We start from the raw sequence: 20,621 nt of genomic DNA, 5'->3' as shown, positions 1-20,621 counted from the left end.
GTAGAATTTGCAAAAATCTTCCCAAACATCTTGTTACTAAATTGTCAACTAACATATATGTACGATTTTTTCTTATTCTTTATTTAATATGAACAAAACAATATCCGCAAACACAGACGGGACTTGTCGAACAGAATTCATGAAGTTGCCAATGTTAATGAAACTGTTTCAACCTACGCATCAAGAAGAAACTCAACAAATTCAGCTATATCAAATGCCAATAGTGAGCTATTTGAAATTGCTCCGCATCATGTTAAGTAAGTCATTAAATCACGGAAAACAAAAATATTTTTGCAATCCTCAATGTCAATTTTTTTTTTACTTGATAAGATTTGCACGTGATTCATCAAAATATTGGTATAAGCCGTCATTGTCACGCGAAGAAGCCATAAGCTTGTTGAGGAATGCTACTCCGGGAACTTTCCTTGTTCGTGACTCAACAACTTTTGCCAGTATGTATTAATTGTTGTATGACAATAGAGCATTGAATGTTAATTTATTTGCATAATTCTTACAGACGCCTTTGGATTAGTTGTTCGAGTTGCACAGCCACCACCTGGCTCAAAAGGCGGAAGCGATGAATTAGTACGTCATTTCTTAGTCGAGCCAACTGTTCGTGGTGTTCGCTTGAAGGGTTGTTCAAATGAACCAGTTTTCAGTTCATTATCAGCTTTAATCTATCAGCACTCAGTCACACCATTGGCACTCCCATGTCGTCTCAATTTGCCAGAACGTGATATTCAACAAAGAGAATATCAAACATCAGCACAGCAGCAGTTAGCAGTACAAGGTGCTGCTTGTAATGTTCTTTATCTCTTTAGTGCCGATACAGAGTCATTAACTGGACCACAAGCTGTTCGTAAAGCTGTTAGATTACTTTTTGAACGTAGACCATTACCGACACCCACAGAAGTTCATTTCAAAGTATCAAATCAAGGAGTTACATTGACAGATAATTCTCGTCAACTATTCTTCCGTAAGCACTATCCCGCTACAACAATCACATATATTGGAATCGATCCAGATGATCATCGTTGGAGTGTACATGTTACAAACTCCGATGTACCAGTTAAGAATCAACATATTTTTGCATTTGTTGCAAAGAAAACAGCAACATCAAGTGATAATCAGTGTCATATATTCTGTGAACTTGAAATGCGCCAACCGGCCACAGCAATCACATCATTTGCACAAAAAGTCTTAATGGATGAATCAGCACGTCAACAACATGCTCCAGCACAGATTTAATTATTTTTAATTCGTAATTTTTCTAGTATGTAATAATGAAATTGATGAACTTATTATCATGAAATGATAAAAGGTAGGAAATAACAGTCACATCAGCAAGTTAATTGTTGTCGTATCAATTAAATTTTAAATAAAGGAAGAAGTAAAGTTGATATTAATAGCAGTCTCCGCATGAATACTTACTAATTTTTATTAATAATCCGTACATGCCTTTTTTCATGTACGAACTTAGTTGCGATGAAAATGAAATTTATGAAGCAATATGACTAATCTATGTACTAACTAAAAAATTGTAACAAAAATCTATCTATAATAGAAGACATCATTAATTGTGACTAAAAATATGACGAAAAAGGAAATTTTTATGCCTTATATATTCACACATATTTAATTAATCAAGTGTCTTCTGATTTCTCAGACTAAACAAATAATTATTATTATTGCAAAGATAAAAACAAAAATTGAAATTGTATTGACATTATGAATGGAAGTAAATAAAGATGAAACTAACTAAAAGTAAAAAACTTTTTAGCGCATTTTTGAAATTTTTTTCAAAAAGGTAGCTTAATAAGACACTTTGTTCGGTCGGTCGGTCGGTCGGCTGGAACGCGAGATCTCCAAAACTAGACATCGTAGAGAGCTCGGAATGGTTTTAAAAGATCAGTTCCATAAAGTTATTGGCGCCCCGGTCATTTAAAAGTTTCAAATCAAAGCATAAATACTATAATTAACAATTTTTCATTTTCATATACAACAACAACAAAAACAACAACACGTTTTTTCATTGTTTTACAGTGTTTTTCAATGTTTGTCGATGTTTTTACAGTGTTTACTGAACAATGTTTGAATTTTTTTTTACCGTTATGAGGTTTAAATTATGAAAATCCGTTAAATGATGAAGTTCTTAACTTTGTGGAAGTTTTGAGGTCTGAAAGTAACTTATTAATCAATTACTGATCGCTAGGACAAAAATGCGCTTAAGTCCCTCGATCAAAAACACGAGGACTTTTGTAATTTTTTTGCTCTATTTTGCTTCTATTTCTTTTGAATCAACAGGTTGCTTAGACGAAAGGGAAAGTTTTAAGATCGTAATAGATTACTGACCTTGTTTTTGGGGTAGGTTGTTCATTTTTCAACGCTGATGAATTTTGAGAAATTTTGAAAATAGTCCAACGAAGATTCTAGCAAATCAGAACTTTCTTGAAAATGCCAAATACTTGAACCAGTCGAAAATTCCATTTGAAGCTTTAACGAAGAGGATGAATATGCAGTTTTATAGCCACAGCCATACTTGATATAATGAAGAAGAATCTCGACACTTTTTATTGCGCCTTCCAGTAATAAACTCACAGTTTGTTCTCTTCAAAATATAAACTTATTTATTTGTTTTTTTTTTCTTGTCTCCTAAAAATTGATTATCTTTCAGAAATAGAATTGAATGATTTTACTTTACTTTTCATATGGCGATGACGTTTGTGTTGTAAAATAAAACTTTATCTCCTTGATGATGATTTATGATGATGTCTATCTCCGTTCCTTGATGACGAGTGTTTACTGCTGCTGTATTTCTCCTTATCATAACTTTTGTAATAATTGTAATCCTTGTCTCGATCACTGTAATGATTTCGTCTGCCGTTAGAATATCTTTCGCGGGATTTCTCACGATAATCACGTTTTGGCGATTTTTTGCTGTATTTCTTGTCTCTGTAATGAAATAAAATAATATATATTGACATGATTAATATTTTGAGTGGGACGCTAAACATATGTGGCAGTGTACAATAAGAAAAAGGGAATAAAGTCAATAAATATGCTTTATGAAGGAAAGGATCGCATATATACTTCTAGACGTAGCTTATAATCTCAACATTACACAAAAAAATCTAGTCAGACTTTTCAAGATCACCAAAGTAATCCTCATTAATCTTTCAAACAGCACACTAATCCACAAATATGACTAAAATAAATTACTTCACTTCCTACCTTTTCTTACTCTTCGTGTCATAATCTGAATCAGCTGATATTGACCGTGAACGAGTTCTCTTTCTCGCGCGATCTTTCTTTTTACTACTGCTGTATTTGTCCGATGACCTCGATCTACTGCGCGAATTATTTCGTGAACGTGAACGTGATTTGCCTTTTTCGTTATTATTATTTGTACTACTAATTATTTTACCCTCTGACTTAAGTTTTGCATCAGACTTTTCGTCATTTGAATTTGATGTATTGGATGGTATTTGTCTGGATATAAAGCCACTCCACGCATGCTGTGAGCCATTTGAACGATCAACTACTGCTGCCACGGGCGGTGTACTATTTTGATGTTCTTTCTTTCGTTGATCTTGATAATTTTTCTTTAGTTCCTCGACAGCAGCTTCAAGCTTTTCAAAATTTGGTTTTGGTCGATGATAAAGTTCCATAATTCGGTAGCAGGCATCTAATAGATCCTCTTCGTGTACTTTAAACATAACATACCAAGGCGGCGTTGTGGACATACTAATATTGAGCTTTCGAGCTGATAAAGCAATACAAGCACAAGCTATTGTCTCTGGTTGATATCGAACAAAAACATCAGTTCTGAATGAATCATTCATAAAATTCCAAGCCATTTGCAGCACCTCACGATTTTCATCCTCATCAAATCCAAGATATTTTAAATAAACGACAATTAATTTGTGAGGATGTTTAACATGGACACAAAATCCGAGCTCTTTTAGGACTCTCCGTTCAGCCTTTATCACTTGATTCTTTAAATTCACATAATTTGTATCAAGAATCATGGACGTAATTGGCCTAAAATTAGACAAGAAAAAAGAAAAAATTATGAAGAATAATTGAAATAGAATTAACCATCGTCAGTTGATCTGTATCTATCCCAGAATTTTATATTTTTGCGTTGCCAAGGTGAGATATTCTCTTTGAGCTGTTTCTACATCTTGGACATTGTACAAGTGAATTGAAAAATTCATTTTTTTTATCATGGGAAGAAAGAAAAACAGTAAATTAAAGTAGAATAAAAAGTTGACACTGAAAAAACACATCATAAGTTTTTTTTTATATGAAATTTGCACTAAATATAAATGATATGATAATAAAGTGAGCTTGATTCTTGTGGTGGGAATGTGCGCTTCATCACAACTTATCCTTGCCATTCAAGTCGAGAAGCGAGGATATATTGATAGACAGACTTTTTATATTTGTCGCATAGAAAAATAGCATTAAATTTTCATAAATATTTTTACTTATGCGCCACCCACAACACAGACACACTTTCCATCTTACCTACAAAACTGAATTAATGAATCGAATTAATAAAAATTGCTCAGACATTAAAATCTCATTCTGTTCCTACTTACTTTTGCGCACGAATCTGTTTGATGTGATTAAAGACATTCAGTACATCACGAATTCTTCTTGGTGCCTCTTCGATTTTTGATGCTAAGCATATACATCCCATTGCAATTGCCTCCATGTCATGCCTTACAAACGACTTTGAATAGAAGAATCGTTGAAATAGAACTTGTCCTGATGCCATAGCGACCTACAAAAATGATAACAATTCATGAATATTTCATTGTAAACGATTTAAAACGTTTTTTCATTTTTTACGTCATCCACATAACATTGTATGCTGTATGTGGAATGGAAATGCGATATTCGCACATACAATATGGCGCGCGGAATATAATACAGTAATGGAATTTTTAAAATTTTCTTAAAAATCACTAATTTATGCTCACCTGTGGTAATTTTAATAGAATTCCAGCTGTTTGTATCAGCTCACATCCTAATATCCGTAAATCCATCTCTATATCTTTTGATAATCCATCTTGCTGACTAACAGTTTTGGATTCTAATTTTTCAGGTGGTAAAATTGCATTTTCCAATGTTAAAATTATTCTCCCGTAATTTCTCTTTATCACATCCTTTTCTTTACTATCTGATGCTTCCATTTTACACTAATATAACTACTAATATGTCTTTAAAACTGCTTAAAAATTTAATTTTTCTGAAAGAAAGCTTCAATGATTTTTTTTTTCTTTTTTAATGTGTGTTCAGTTAAAATTTAAGTTTGAATTTTGAAAAACCGTTATTTTTGTGTCTTTGCTAATTTTTGAGAAATTCATTAATTAAAGCATTTTTATCTAACTCATTAGCAAGGAATGTGTATTCGAAAATTATTATTGATAATCTAATTAAATTAGGATTTATCAAGTTAATTGTCAGCTCAAAAAAGAGAGAAAACAATAAACACGTGGAGTTAAAAATAACGGTCAAAAAATTTCAAATTTATATTCCGGACGTGACAGTTATCTTGTATAATTAGAGTTTAGTTAGAGTAATTAGAAATGTTTTCTAATAAGAATACCTATACAGGACTCAAATATTTACCAAAACTTTAAATTAAATTAAAAAATGGATAAAAATTGGCAAAAAAGTGCGAATAATCCAGAACAGCATAAATTGGGCATAAGCAGCAGTCACCGATCAAAAGTGGGTATTTCTTATTTCACAAAGAGAGACTTCTCGGTCGGCAAAAAATAATTCATAAATCGCGTCCGCTTTATGTGATTGCCGAAAAAGAGGCTATTGTACTTAAGATTACATTAATTTGAACTCAATTTGTTTCATTGAAGTGCTCAACATTATCAGTTAATCTAAAATTATTAAATTTTTTGAGGTATTTCATGATTTTCATCTCATAAAAAGTGGCACAAAAAATACTTTTTTTTCTTTCTTCTTCTCTCGTGCTTTAAACGTGAATGAGTCATTTATCTAAAGATGAAAATGTTAAGGAATGTGACAAAAATATATTTGGATTTTAAGAGATATGAAATCGTTAATTGCGTAACGTGCGAAATAATCACCAATTCAATGCCGATTCATTAATGTATTGGCCATTCGCATAGTTTTAAGTAGTCATGGTCAAACAAAACATTAAAGCAATTTTAATCCATTAAATAAGTACTTTGATCTTGACGTAGTCAAGTTGTGTTCTAGAGTTCAGAGACATTCAGAACAAGTTTTTTTTTATTCGTACATAACTATTTGATTCATGTTATCTTACTCACGTCACACAAAACTAAGATACAATTCCCTATCATCTCGACGTAAAACATTCAACATTGAGAGAGAAGAGAAGGAAAAACATTGAAACATTGTGCAACATTATCGATTGAGAAAATAATTTGATTGTGTCTAAATTAATTTATTTTATGAATGAAAGCGCATTTTTGTGTTGTCAATCAGTGATTTAATGTTTTTATGATTTCATTTCTTCTTTGTTATGAGATCAATAAAATAAATTTCTCTTTTGTACTGGATTTGAGAAATTCAAAAAATGAAAATTAAAGCATGGCTTTGAAAAAACTCAAATGAAATGAACATTGTATTACTGAATGATTGGTTTGTGTCTTGACTAAATGTAAACAAAAATAAGAATTTGCTGGAACTTCAAAAATTAATCAATTTTAATTGAATTAGAGCATAAAATTCATTAACAATCCAGTCAGACTGTCAAAAAACCAACCAATTAACGCAAATACAAAAGTGCGCAATAAGTAAGCATTGAAACATTTATTAATTTCGTATTTTTTTCTCCTTCCTCGTTCATTAATTTTAGCTTCACTTATGAATTTAATTTAAAATAGCGACGACTGAGCGTGACATCATATAAGAACTCTCCACAGTTAAGTGCATTATTAAAAGCTAGAAATACTCATTTATGCTCTCAGTAGCGATTTACAAGTCGACCGGTTAAGTTTAAAAAAAAAGAAAAGAAAAAAAATTAATTTCGGTGAACGTAAAAAAAATCATACGAAAATTAAGTAATGTGACTAAATAAAAATATTTCCGAGTATCAAGTAACGATTTTTACCTAGTGCATGTCTATATTTATCGTGTCATATAGAAAATAAGAAAGAAAAAGTGCATTGATTTTTAAAAATAAAACAAATAGAAAAAAAAGAGAATTAATCTTCAGATTTTGAGATCTTGACAAAGTTGCGAAACTATATTATTTGTGCATATATTTTTTTTGTTTCTGCTTGAAAGACAATTAGATACTCGCCAAGATTTCATTTGACAATTGTATATGCACGTATAGTATAATTAATTATTATGAAAAATTTTAATTTAAATTCAACTGAAAATGATCAAACGATAAAGGATCTAAGCTATAAAGAAGTTGTCATCATAGGTAAGATACAATTTATATATTAAATATGCTCTACATACTGACTCATTCTCACGGTTCTGACGTAAAGACTATTTGGCGCGCTGCTACAACTGAATTTACATATTTTTTTCTCCTATGAAACAATCTCCATATATCTTGCAAATGAGGAACAGCAAGCAGCAAACGATTGAAATTTCCTAGTATTAAAAATTAAAATCAAACATCTTGCAAACAAATTATATTAAATGCTGACAAGTGCTCATACATGTTTAAACGTTATTATTAATATTTATGAGGTATAGACAGAACAAGTGGTTGATATTTGATTCATGATGATCGTTGAATAATTTTTTGTGTAAAGAAGTCAATCAAAAAAAGAAGTAGTGCATACATACACGGGTTAATCAATTTTTGCGACTTAAATAAAAATTGGAGTTGTAGGCAGCTTGACGATATATAAATAAATTGTGGTTTACCAAAGGTTTTATTGTTGTGTCAATGTTGATAATGTCATGACACATAAAAGCTTTGGGGGATAAAGAAGTACTTAGCCTTATCAGAAGTAAATTCCACGAAGAATGATAAAGCGAATTTATTTCTTTTGTGAATTCATGGGATGTCTTGAGGGGGGTAGGATCGTAACCAATGACTTTTAGTGATAAACGTTCATAAGATGCTCACTTAGAAAGCACATGATGTGAAAGTAATCTGGAATTTTCTGCATATTTTGGTGCGGCGTGCCATCCTGGCTTGCTTCTGTATAATCATTAAATCTTTTATGTCCCATAAGTATTGAATCCCTAAATTGCTCTAGTTATCAAGAATAGAATTGTTGTCAACCAATTATAACTTAAGGTAGGTTAAAAATGAGATATAGAAATTTCGCGATATGAGAAATTGAGTAACTAAGTCATTTCATTTTCCGGGTTGATAAAGTCTAATCGCAATAGTTACGTTTTGGATCATCACATCTTGAACATTTTTGGAATTACGAAATTAATTCTCATATTAAGGTTTCAGAAAACATCGAAAATAAATCATGACAGTGTAAATGCAACGAAGCATTTAATGCGCAATATACGATTAAGGTTTGAAATATGAGCATTGTACTCATGCTTATTGGGAATTATTTACGTACCGGTAATTTGAGGTAAAACCCGATAAAATTTATGGGTTTAAATGAAATTTCAATAACATGCTGGAGTTGCCCATATTTAGAGCCCAATAAATTGTTTGGGAATGTCCAGGTATAATCAGAATTGGTACCAAGGGAGAAGAATCATGGTTATATTAACAATTGGACTTTATAAAGCTAGCCGTACAGATCAATTAAGATCCACAGATGGCATGAGTCTGCCAATTTCCATTATCAAGTGCAATACTGTCTTAATCGACAGCTTACCAACAAGTGTTCTTTGGTCTTGCTCGTGTTTTTTATCATCTACACAGCCCTACACAGTCGTATTAAACGGTATTAAACAATTGGATGACAGTCCATAGTCCAATCAATTTTTGAACTGACTTTGGAATCAGTTATACATCCAGAATCTTGTCTGAACATGATTCTCTATTCCAATTCCCGAATTTTCCTATAGATAAAATTAAACTAATCTGCAGATGACCGCAAAAGTCATAATAAAGTCATAAAAATTAATGATAATAAATCATGATATTCAAAAATTTTAAATTAATTCTGATCATTTCTTCGAAGATTTTAGTCAATGAACTAACAGGTTTCTTTAAAAATTGTTGCCGAGTCATTTTGATTCTAACTCTTAATTTAATACTCCAAAAGATTCTCAAATGAATATGAAGAACTTATCGATTGAGAGCTATAAGCTCGCATTCTTTAAATGCTTGAGAAACTTGAGAACCTTAATATTATCTCAGAGAGGATGCTTCTAAACTGTAAGTTGTACTTAAAAGCCTCTGTTTTAAAAATAAAGTTGTGTTATTTATACTTTAATTAACCTGATGTGTAATCTATAGTAATTTGCCGCGCTTATCAATAATTAAATTTCGTAATGCTTTCATGCTATATATAGAACAGTATCAAAGATCGGCCCGGTATTATAACCTTATGTTAATTCCAACTTTTCTTATGGTAATTTATCGATGTTCGAACAGACAATTTACATAGAGAATATTTTACCGGCAATGTCAAGGGCGTTGACTAGTAAGGAAATTATTGCTTGAACAGCACGATTGTCGTACGACTAGTTTTTAGTCATGACGGCGGTATTTGAATAATCAAGAGAATAAGTCTAATGAATGCTGACTTTTAAAGGAATTTCATAATTTTGCGATCAAGTTTCATTTGAATAACTCGCAACTGATTTGTTTTATTGATAACAGAATTCCCGCAAAACTGCCTGGCTTTGTCCCACAGAATTAATGATAAATAAATGTATGAACAATTATTCATACGAATTGCTGCAACCTCGAGATAAAATAAAAATTCCCAAGTCATTGATTAGTCATTTGTGCTTGCAACTAGTTTCGAGTTCCTCGAATCAATATTGATGACACTTAAATACTTAAAAAGTGGGCAAATACAGCAGTGATGACGTTAATTATTTGAAGTATAATTAGAACTCCACAAGCTTCATTGATATCATGACTCGTGACTTCATATGGTTGAATTTATAGTTCACTTTTTATTTGCTTAATCATTTCTCACCAAATATGGATGAAGATATGTGTAAGCACCTCTTATTATTCTCCTTATCGTGGAATTTTCGCGAATGATAGCTAAAAAAAGTGTTTATTTGTTATTGATTGTAATCGTGACTTGTTATCAGTGGGCGTATACTAGGGGTCAAAGCTTGTCAGGGACGTAATGTAGCTCACTTATGATGCAATTTTTGCCTGGTTTTGCGGAACCTATCAACCGACAGATCTAGAAAAACGTCAAAATACAACCTTCACTTGCCGGCTATCACCAACAAAGCCATGGCATTTACATTAGCTTGTGAACTTGTTCAATTATTCAGTTATTATAGTTCATTATGCTTTCCAAAAAAAAAAAATTGATCGCCGTTCAATTTGTCATACAGAACAAAAAGAAAATTATTATTTAATTGAATAAGATGCCGAGTCATTGTGTGCTCTGTTTGCCATTCGATAGGTCGGTTGAAGGCTATTTAGATAAAAAAGAATAAAATGTAAAGCAACGCATGACTTAATTTTTTCATTTTTTATTTCCTCATGAATTATTGTCGATTAGTTCTAGTCATAGTTACAGAATGGAATGTTTTGTAACATTAAGGTACAATACGATAAGCCACGATATGTTTACAACATTAATACATTGCCTAATTACTCCTTGAGATTGTGATTACAAATGATTTATAATACACTGAGGTTCCATATTAATGATCGACATTTCCTTCAATTTGTGTAATAATTATGACTTTACTGTTTGTCAAGTACAATTTAACACTTGAACTAGAAAAGAACCGACTCACTGTTGGAGAGAATATAAGTTTCGATATTTACTGCTATTTACGTCTCATGTCACAGCGGTGTATCCAGATTGATTTAAAATATTGAAAGAATCTTATCAGAGAATAAACCTACATACATCCCTGACTCGTGTTATTGCCACAACTTGATAAAAATTAGTTAAACAGTCGAGATTAATGTCAAAACAAAATATCAAGTGCATCTGTACTATGGCCGAGAGATAATAAATCAATTTAAATAGTTGTATTGCGAAAGGGGATTATGGGGCAATAAAAATGCTTTATTGTGCCTGAGGCTTTTCAAAATCTGATCCTTGCTCAATTGTGATGATTATTTCTCGCCAATAATGCTTTTTATAGCTCATAAATTGTTATTACTCGCATCCTTTCATCGCTTACCCAAACTACCTATACGATTTAAGGAGTCATCGCTTAATGAAGCACATTTACACCCAAATTATTCACGAGCGAATTATAGATCCAATAATAATTATATATATTGGCTAAACGAGCCGCAGATGAAATGCAAAATGCAAATTTTCTTGATATTTGAGAAGCTTATTAGATGCAAACATTGGCAAACATCTGTAATAAGTTCATAATAGGCGATAACAGTTAATCAGACTCATTATAGAAATTGTATGTATTTATAACCTCCATAAATCATGTAAACAGAAAGAAAAAATATAGGAGGACATCAAGGTTCATTTAACCGCCTCCTGTGCAAGTAATCAAATTTTTGCAAGAGATTAGTCTGGATTTAAATTGATTTACTGTTTGGAGCCATTCAGACATGTTCGTTAGGAGCGTTCGGCATGCAGTATGTATAGAAAATGGAAGAATTTTTTTTGTTCTGGAAGTTTAACTGGCTTGACTAATATTCGGTCTGTAAATTGAATTGATGACATTTAAGCACTTAAATCACGAAAAGGGGTGTATGTATGGATTATTGGGTCTCCACTCAGGAGGGAAGGGTGAGCTTGGTAATTTTTTGCGTATGGAACCAAAAAATTTGGGGAATTGGAGTGTGACCTTTGTCTCAAAATTAAGGGTTGACTCCTCAAAACCCCTGACCACACTTCAACCCTTTTCGGACGAAGGACTTCGATTTGCTTGGACTTTTCAAGGCAATTAGAGAGTCTAAATCAAATATCCTTGAAATTGTCCTGTATAGACTAGGACATAATATCCTTACAAAACATATAGACATCATAAATGAACAATCCCTGATTTTCCAAGAAATTCTAAATTAATTATATTATCTCCCAATCCACAGCACGTGTTCTAACCTGTTTTTGTATTTACATGAGATAGAATTTAAATAATTCTCTCAGAGCGCATCTTAAGACCTTCGAGATGACAAGCAATAAACGACTCAAAATTTTTGTGATAATTTTATTATGATTCATGATTGCTAGCACGTTGTCCAGCGCAAGAAGAAAAAAATACAAAAATTTCACTGTGGATGCTTCGAGAAGCCAAAAAAGGCAAGGAAGATAAACTGTTTAGTTTACAAAATCAGAAACAAAGTACTTGAATGTATGTCCAAAATGAGATTTTAAAATGAAAGGAATTTTGAATAGCACAAGAAGCACAATTAGTAATAAGAGAGAAAAATTGATTAAAATTAAGATTTATGTTGACAGGAATATGTAGTCTCAATTATTACGAGAGAAAAAATGATAAAGTCACTTTGTGTTAGTCAAGTGATATATGTGCTAATGGAAAATTTCCAAAAAAATCGTACATGATGATGATAACGTTGACGCAAAGTTTAGGCACGTGTTTTTCATATTATTCAGTCTATAATTTGACATATGAAAAGTTTAAATCAATAATTGGGGAAGAAAAATCTTTTAGTCGAGTTCGAGGAAGGAAGCTAAATAATAGAGTTAGGCTATAAAATGTATACATTTATATGCTTATTGATGTGTGAACAAATTTACAAATTATTCTCAGCTCATTTGACCTCAAAGAGAAGAAGGAAGAACAAAATTTTTATTTTGGCTCTGTTTTCATCCATAAACAGCTTACAACATAAACAAAACAAGAAAATGCTCTCATTTATTTTTACCGCATACTTCATATAGGGGATACAATAAGGTACGGAGTATGTTGTTGGAAAATTTCGAGTATATTTTCAGTATGTAATAAACAACAGTGATTAATTCAAAAAGCTTATCTGCGTGCTTATCAATACTCTGATATCTAAATGTTAATTGAAATCGTGTAATGAACGTGACTAAGCTTTATCAAGTTTATGGCACACATAACTATATCGACGTAAACAACTGAAAATAAAAGTTTTGAGATTTTTATTTGCAATTGAAATAAAATCATAAATAATTTGGTTGGCAATACTTAGAGGATTGTTCAGTTTTGCAAGAACTGTCTGTCGCCAGACATAAGATACTTAAAAGACAAGTCATTCAATTATGACTACTTAAGGGCTAAAATGAGTAAAATTAAGAGTCTGCAAAATTCTTTCAAGATCATACAACCCTTCTATTGTAACTTCTGAACCTCAATCCATGGACGTCACTCATGTACAACCCCTAAAAGAGGATATTGGATATTTAAAGTAAATTTCTTTGGTTTCGTATTTATTTCACAATAACTGAATTTTTTTTTATTGCTGTAAACAAAATATTTTGCTTCCTTCTGTGCTTAAAACTTGCCATAAATAATCTCAATTGAGCATCGTATAACTCTAAAATAAATAAGAATATTGTTCAAACAATCGAGTTAATGGATAAACAGAAATAACAATTAACTTATGATTTGTGAAGAAAGAATTCTTACTGATTGGAAACAGGGTTGTAAATCATGGAGATTGGGTCAGGGAGGCTACATAGATATCAGATTTTATGCTATCCTGAGTGGACAACTTGACATAGTTTCTAGTTGCTAACTATAAGGTCTCCATGATGAGACTGGTCGAGCTTTGTTTGAAGAAGGGACAACAACCTAACGGCCCATATGAAGTTACAAACAAAAGTGCAATTGAAATGCATCATTCTGATACTAAAATGAGATAAAACAAACCGGAACTACAAATTATCTGCATTTCTGATTAACACTTTGATAATTATCTGAAGAATTTGACATAATGAGTCTAATTGATTTATCACGCAATGCGCTTCCTCTATAAATACATCACATTATTGCCCTACTATACATTCCCCATAGTTACCATACTAATCATACATTCTGTAAAATATGTCAAAAATATTCCAGAACAAAAGCTTCTTAATGTGTCATAGCTGCAAATCAAGTCTCTTATATAAAACAGACACAATTTCAATCTGTTCTACATTTGGTATAAACAAGAAGATAACATGATAAAATATCATACTCGATGCTACAATCACACATTATACACGATTCGTTTATTATAGAACATTGAACCACGCCACTTGTTTCGTGTCAATACGAGTATTGTCTCCAATTTCTGATTACTATAATTAGCAATAACTTAATTAACAGTTTTACGATATGTACTCGAACTTTATTAAATGTTCGAGTACAATTAAAGCGCCATACGTGACCATTTGTAGATACGAAAACGATGAACCACTAATATCCATAAACATCACAACTCAACCTTAAAGTAATACAAAAAATCATAAAAACAAACTTTTTTATTTACGTTCATTAAAAAATAGGAAATGGACCAAGTGGAATTACGCTTTCATATTTCTTGGCTGGCAATTGGCCTTATTGGAAGTCAGAAGAAATCTCACAGCATCCCGATGAGTTACTTCGTGCAAGATTACATTTTGCCGACCAGAATAAGAGCTTGATTGAACATGATTTGCATGGACTTGCTCAAGGTCTTGAAGGCCGAACAACAAATCCTGTTTCACTTTTGGTAAGGCTTTATTGATTTCTTGATGCACAGCATGCTTAATTAATCAACGAAAATGACCAAAATTTTGTGGATTCGAGACAGCTTAACTTGATTTATTTAAGGGATAAGCTTCATGTGAATAATGATGATTGCATATGTAATCTCGCAATGTTTTGATTCCGCAATATCTGCATATGAAACTTATCTAATCAAATTCTATATCATCTCTTCAAATATTTGCAGTTTGATAACTTGCAACATCCTGGTGCTGATTTTGGAATGAAATTACCCTGTATGCTCAAATTTAAACATCATAAAGATAAAGAAGTAAGATAAATTGTGGATATAAAAAAACATGAATAGATTCACATCTCAAACTTTACTTCTAGATTGATCATGTGGTGTTGGGAAAAGGAAAGGCTGGTGGTTCATGGCATCGTATGGACCCAAATCTACGTACATTAAGTCTTTCAACGTGGATGTCCTTGCCCAATTTAAATTTTGACGACTGGCTAGCAATGCGCAACGTTGACGACGCTGACTCGTGCCAATGCAATCAAAATAATTGTAACAGAGATGAAAAAGCGAATGAAAATGCACATCTTAATTCAAGTTCGCATAATTTAAGCAATTTGACGACAGCAGCAGCAAAAAATCGTAAAAAACATTGCATACATGAAAGTACAATAAGCGATGAAGTTAAAACTAGAGCACTTGTACATCATGTAGCAGAATATTACGCCGACTACGTTCATCTTATGAAATTAGATAAATTTTTCAGGAATGACACAGTTGTTGTGAGCATTCGACAAATTAAAGAGAATGAAAAGTGCAAATTTTCAACAAACGACGCTCGTTGGGTTGTGCATGGGTAATTAACAAAGTTTTTTTTTTTTTTTTGTGCATTTTTAATTTTGAATTATAAAAATAATGAAATGAAAATTTGTCGCAACTTGACATTCATTTTATTTTGAGTGCACTTAATTCAGTGCAATTGTCATCTTTTATTCATTATGCACTGATGAATTTGATTGTTATAATTTCCTCGAGAGACAAAAGCTTTTGAGGATTGGGACTTTTTTTGTAATTGATTCTTGCCATTTTGAGGATGAGAAAACGAAAGAAAAGTCATTAAAATTCATGAGATTAATGCATTTAAATTGAGAAAAAGTTTTTGAGGTGGAGAATTAGGGGAGAATCAACGTGAAATTTTTTCGATGGTCTTTCCCCTCTTAAAGTTCAATACTCAGTTCAGTTCAGAATAAAAATATACACTAATTAGTAACCAATTAAGTAATAATACACTTGAAGCCTGACTGATTAATATTTTACCAATTTCCTATATATTTCTCTTACAGATATGATAGAGCGAACAAGAAACCGTTTTCGATAGCATGTAACAAAGTCGTGATGGCAAATGGTGGAAGTGATATTCCAAATAGATTGGGTGTAAAGGGCGAGAGTAAGTCAGTGTCATGGCTGAAATATGAACTACCATTACTGGAAAGTGCTATCGAGAATGAGAAATTGAATGCTGTAAAGATATCAAATGTTAAGCCAATATTAATAGTCGGGGCAGGACTTTCCGCAGCTGATGCTATAGTTGCGTGTAGGAATGCGGGACTCAAAGTTATTCATATTTATCGTGGCATGGCTGCTGGTTTTGTAAGTATTTTCATTTGATTCCTTTTTAAATGTTTTGATGAATTTTGATAGTCATGCTCAAAAATATGGATGCTTATTGATTTATATGTAGACCCATATCATTTGTGGATTTGTGGTTTACGTATCATTTGATATTGATGTAAATTTAATTGTCGGTTTGACTTTGAGCTGCTTATTATTGATGAATTTTAATACATGTATCCACAACATAAGGATGACTTGATACATACAGTCTTGAATAAATTATAAAAAGTTCCCACATCTTGTCTTACATTCCTATGAATGAAAATTATGTGACATGTCAAAAATGTAAGAAATACTCAATCCTCCCCTCCATCCCTTTCGTTACTCATTCCGTGTGAATAATCATACTTACATATTGACAACGATAATAATAAGCTACACAGGAGTAAGAACAAATGTTTTCATATCAATTTTGATGATGAAATGAAAAGAATAATAATAAGATAGGACTTCTTTTTTTTACATTTATGTTGACATCTTGTTATGACATCACTCACATTTGAAATCAATTTATCATCTCCATTTTTTTACCATATTCTCGACTGATACTCATTTCTCTATTTTATATGTATATTTCAGATGGGATTGCCAGAGGCTTATTTTCCTGAATACAATTTGGTTTATCGTATGATGAGAAATCCAAGAGAGAAATATGATCTGTATCAAGCAATACCTGAGAGCACATTGAAGGAAATAAAAACAGTAAATGGATGTCACTATGTGATTGTACAAAAAAGTAATAATGAGGAGCTCACATTTGAGGTCTCATATTGTGCCATACTTATTGGCTCTCGTCCGAATTTATCATTGATCAGTAATTTACCTAAAAAAGATAGTAATTTTAACGATAACAATAGCCATAACATTATTAATAATAAATTAGATAACAATAGAATGACAAATGTTAATACTGAAATTAATAATGATAATTTTGCTGTAAGAAGTTTAAGACGATTGAAAATATTTTGCGAAAAATGTCGTCATTTAAACATTTGTTTTGGAAATAGAAATCGAAATCTGCTTAATAGTTTTATTGAAGATAATAATAATTCAGTTCAGAAAAATTGTCCACAGCAGAAATATTGCGAATGTGATTATCTAGCAACAATTGTTGATCACAAGCAACAATGTAAAGTAGATGATTCCGGTCATGGAATTGGTGAGGATCCAAAAAAATCAGTCGATTGTAAAAATAATCCAATTGCTGTAAACAAATTCTCAAACGAGTTACTCAACGTTCCTGATGGTATTTTTGCAATGGGACCATTGGTTGGAGATAATTTCGTGCGATTCATTGCTGGCGGGGCGTTATCAATATCGTCATTTATCTTCAACGAACGAACGACGTTAGCTAAGTGAACACACATGAAATTACCATAAAACACGTAAAGGAAATTGTTACCAACTTATAGACTGTGTAAATCTGTTCTATTTTTTCATGTAAAACATTTTTTTTTTTGGAAGCGCATTTTTGCCGAAATTTTTTGTATTCTCTTTTTTGAAAAGACGCTTGCGTCTATAATTAGGACTAAATTAATAACTAGTAAAAAACTCTTTTATCAAAAAAAAATTGAGAAAATTAAGACTTAACAAAATTTTTCTATGAGAAACTAAACTAATTAATAGAAGCTTCTAGACATTAAAAATTGTTGGTTTTTTATTAATGTTAAGGAATCGATTTTGAAATAAGAATTTGGCTTGTGGAACTTTTCGTGACTGCTGCGACTACCAAAGCTGTAATTGAGTATTTTTTTAAAAGATTTATAAGAATTAAATATTTATAAATGGGTCGATTATTGATGACGTTAAACCTGTTTGATACTTTTTAAATGAAAATGTTGGACATGACGTCATCCTATAAGGACGTCCTATAAGGAATATGGAATACTTTATCATTTACATATTTAAGAACTTTTATTTTGTTTTCCTCAATAATTGAGGAATTTTGGAAATTCAATGTGCTGAATTGAACTTAATGACTAAGCTAATATTTGTTTGGTAATCTTAAGATTGTTTAAAATTCGAATTTCATATTTAAATTATTTTTATCTCAGAGGATATTGAGGATTGCTTCAATTTAAATGGATATTCTGAGTTTGAAGTTGACTTGATACTTTAATATCTAAAATTGGAATTAATCTTCAATATTAGACTGGTATGGGCAGATCAAATTAATTTTAAAACAGAAGCTGGATATACTTCTGATTCAAATAATTTTAAATTTTTAGGAAGCAGGGGTATGGACATCAAGCTGTGTCCCTTAACACGCCCCTGCTGTATAAGACTCAATTTGATATTCTAGGCTTAAGTAATTTCTCAAAAGATTTCCTGCCCATGAGCTCTATAAACATTTCCATATAAAAAAATCACATTAAAATATCCAATAACTTCTTGCCGAAAATTCAAATTAGGGAAGATTCTGTCATGACTAAGAAAAATTAAACTTTAAAGCACTAGATTTTTCTCGTCTAGTAAAAAAATTGAAGACGGGGAAAATTATACCCTGAATGAATCTATTAACTTTAAACATCAAATTACCATAATGTTATCATTAAGTATTCATGATGATAGTTAGCAGCTAAATTAATTTTAATATTATCCTCAGTAGTATCGTGGTGAGTATCATCACAAATTTGTTGAGCAAAAATGCGCTTTTAGTCATCAATCATATGACTCTTTAATAATTTTCTCTTTATTTTTGTTAACAACGTGACGAGAGAGTCTTTATTTAATATCCGTTGTAATTGTCTTTTAAAATGAATCAAAAAACACGATAATCTGCGATAACCGTTCATATACCGTTCATAGAAATAATGTATATTGTGGTCACACTTGGCCGACGTCAGCGCATTTTCCCTGCACAAAATCTGGAAAAGTGGAATTTTAGCTAAGCAAATTGAACTTTTTGAAAGATTAACAGTAGATGAACTTTTTGAAATTTAACAGACGAATGAAATTTGAAAATATAGTGTTTAGAAATGTTTGAACTTCAACGGTTTATGAAAATTTGAAAAATAACGGTTAGAAATTTTTAAACTTCAACAGTTAATAAATTTTGAAAATGTTTGAACTTCAATGGTTAAAATTTTGATAAAAAAAAAAAAAGGTTAGGTAAGAAATTTTTGAAACTTTATGAAGAAGTCGTTATTTTTATTGGTAGATAAGCTTGGAATTATAGACAGACACCCAAAAACCTTTGGGAAAATGCGCTAAATAATATTTTTATTAACTGATTTTTCACATTGCCTTAAAAATGAAATCGACATATATTATGAGAAGTAAAAAAAATCTAATTTTGTGATGTTACAATCGATGATCAAAATACTAATATTCTACCTTAAACCTAATCATTCCAAAACACACGTTATTTACATATTTGAGATGAAAAAAAAATGAACAAGTAAAGAATTTGTATCGAAAAAAAAAGAAAATTCCTGAAAGAAATGAAAAAAGTTTTTGTTTGCAAATAAAAAATTGATTTGAAAAAAAGATTTTTTGAAGAAGAAAAGAAAAGCAAAAAAAGAAGTCAAAGTGTTTCAATGATTGGCTGTTGAGTGTGCTTTTCGAATGTCAAGCATTTCTCGCATTCAAGTATTTTTTTTTCAGCCCAACGAGTAGAAGGGAAAAGTTGCAAAAAGTAAATTTAAATTTCCTTTGATTAAAGATCATGAGTATGCCATTATCGTATTATGACATCAAGTAATAAGTCTTGACTGTTGGATTACCTTTTTTTCGTTATAAGAGGGGAGCATAAACATCTCATTTAAGAAAATATATTATGGTCGAGATATCCTTAATTTTTCTAGTATCTCCTTGATAACAATGGTGTAAGCAAGTGAGGAGAGAAAAGGTCAGTTGACCCCTAAAGGCATAGCTAGTGTCTATTAAATTTGTATTACAGTGTTTTAATGAATATCTATGTGAGAATCTAGAAACTTCATGTACATCTGTTTGACCGTCAGATTGGAACAACGTTGCGCAAGAGACCTTCAAGCTACAAAGTCTAAAGCAGTGAATTTCAGAATTGACTTGTCTAATTACACAAAATTACTTTTAATTGAACAAATGGATTTAAAATTCATCAATAGAAGCTTATGAAATGTTCAAAATGCGTAGGATGAATCATGTCTCATTTCTTTTTGTCAATTTCCTGAAAAATAATGAAGCCTCAAATTCATAAATACAGCCTACA

At 31.4% G+C, this 20,621-nt stretch overlaps 3 protein-coding genes across 11 annotated transcripts in view; 2 read left to right on the top strand and 1 right to left on the bottom strand.

The window, feature by feature from the left end:
- Positions 1–1,540, top strand: part of by (focal adhesion protein tensin) — a 32,162-nt gene extending 30,622 nt beyond the window's left edge. For all 8 annotated transcript variants that reach the window (XM_070634316.1, XM_070634315.1, XM_070634318.1 and 5 more), the window contains 3 exons: positions 117–257; positions 331–452; positions 518–1,540. In XM_070634316.1, coding sequence (XP_070490417.1) covers positions 117–257; positions 331–452; positions 518–1,248 — 994 coding nt within the window. In that variant the 3' untranslated portion in view covers positions 1,249–1,540. The remainder of the gene's footprint in view (positions 1–116; positions 258–330; positions 453–517) is intronic.
- Positions 1,541–2,600: 1,060 nt separating this feature from the next.
- LOC139086352 (cyclin-L1) lies at positions 2,601–5,293 on the bottom strand. The gene is made up of 4 exons (XM_070634777.1): positions 4,989–5,293; positions 4,605–4,789; positions 3,232–4,041; positions 2,601–2,952 (listed from the first exon to the last, which is right to left on the bottom strand). The coding sequence occupies exons 1-4, from the start codon at positions 5,199–5,201 to the stop codon at positions 2,742–2,744; spliced, it is 1,419 nt and encodes a 472-aa protein (XP_070490878.1). The 5' UTR covers positions 5,202–5,293; the 3' UTR covers positions 2,601–2,741.
- A 464-nt stretch (positions 5,294–5,757) lies between these two features.
- Positions 5,758–19,898, top strand: LOC139086041 (oxidative stress-induced growth inhibitor 2-like). Of its 2 annotated transcripts, none has more exons than XM_070634323.1 (7): positions 5,758–5,929; positions 6,872–7,447; positions 14,556–14,761; positions 14,984–15,067; positions 15,130–15,611; positions 16,099–16,405; positions 17,009–19,898. In XM_070634323.1, exons 2-7 carry the CDS (start codon positions 7,369–7,371, stop codon positions 17,786–17,788), a joined length of 1,938 nt encoding a protein of 645 aa, XP_070490424.1. In that variant the 5' UTR covers positions 5,758–5,929; positions 6,872–7,368; the 3' UTR covers positions 17,789–19,898. The 2 variants fall into 2 exon arrangements, with proteins under 2 accessions (XP_070490424.1, XP_070490425.1); XM_070634324.1 differs by lacking the exon at positions 5,758–5,929 and adding an exon at positions 6,678–6,809 and having other exon boundaries at positions 6,900–7,447.
- The last annotated feature ends 723 nt before the right edge of the window (positions 19,899–20,621 follow it).

This window comes from Chironomus tepperi, unplaced genomic scaffold (genome assembly GCF_022539635.2).
Source record: "Chironomus tepperi strain 1889 unplaced genomic scaffold, CSIRO-AGI_Ctep_v1 contig_85, whole genome shotgun sequence".
Taxonomy (NCBI): domain Eukaryota; kingdom Metazoa; phylum Arthropoda; class Insecta; order Diptera; family Chironomidae; genus Chironomus; species Chironomus tepperi.
Note: the sequence above shows the minus strand (reverse complement) of the source record. Positions and strands in the feature narration are given on the sequence as shown.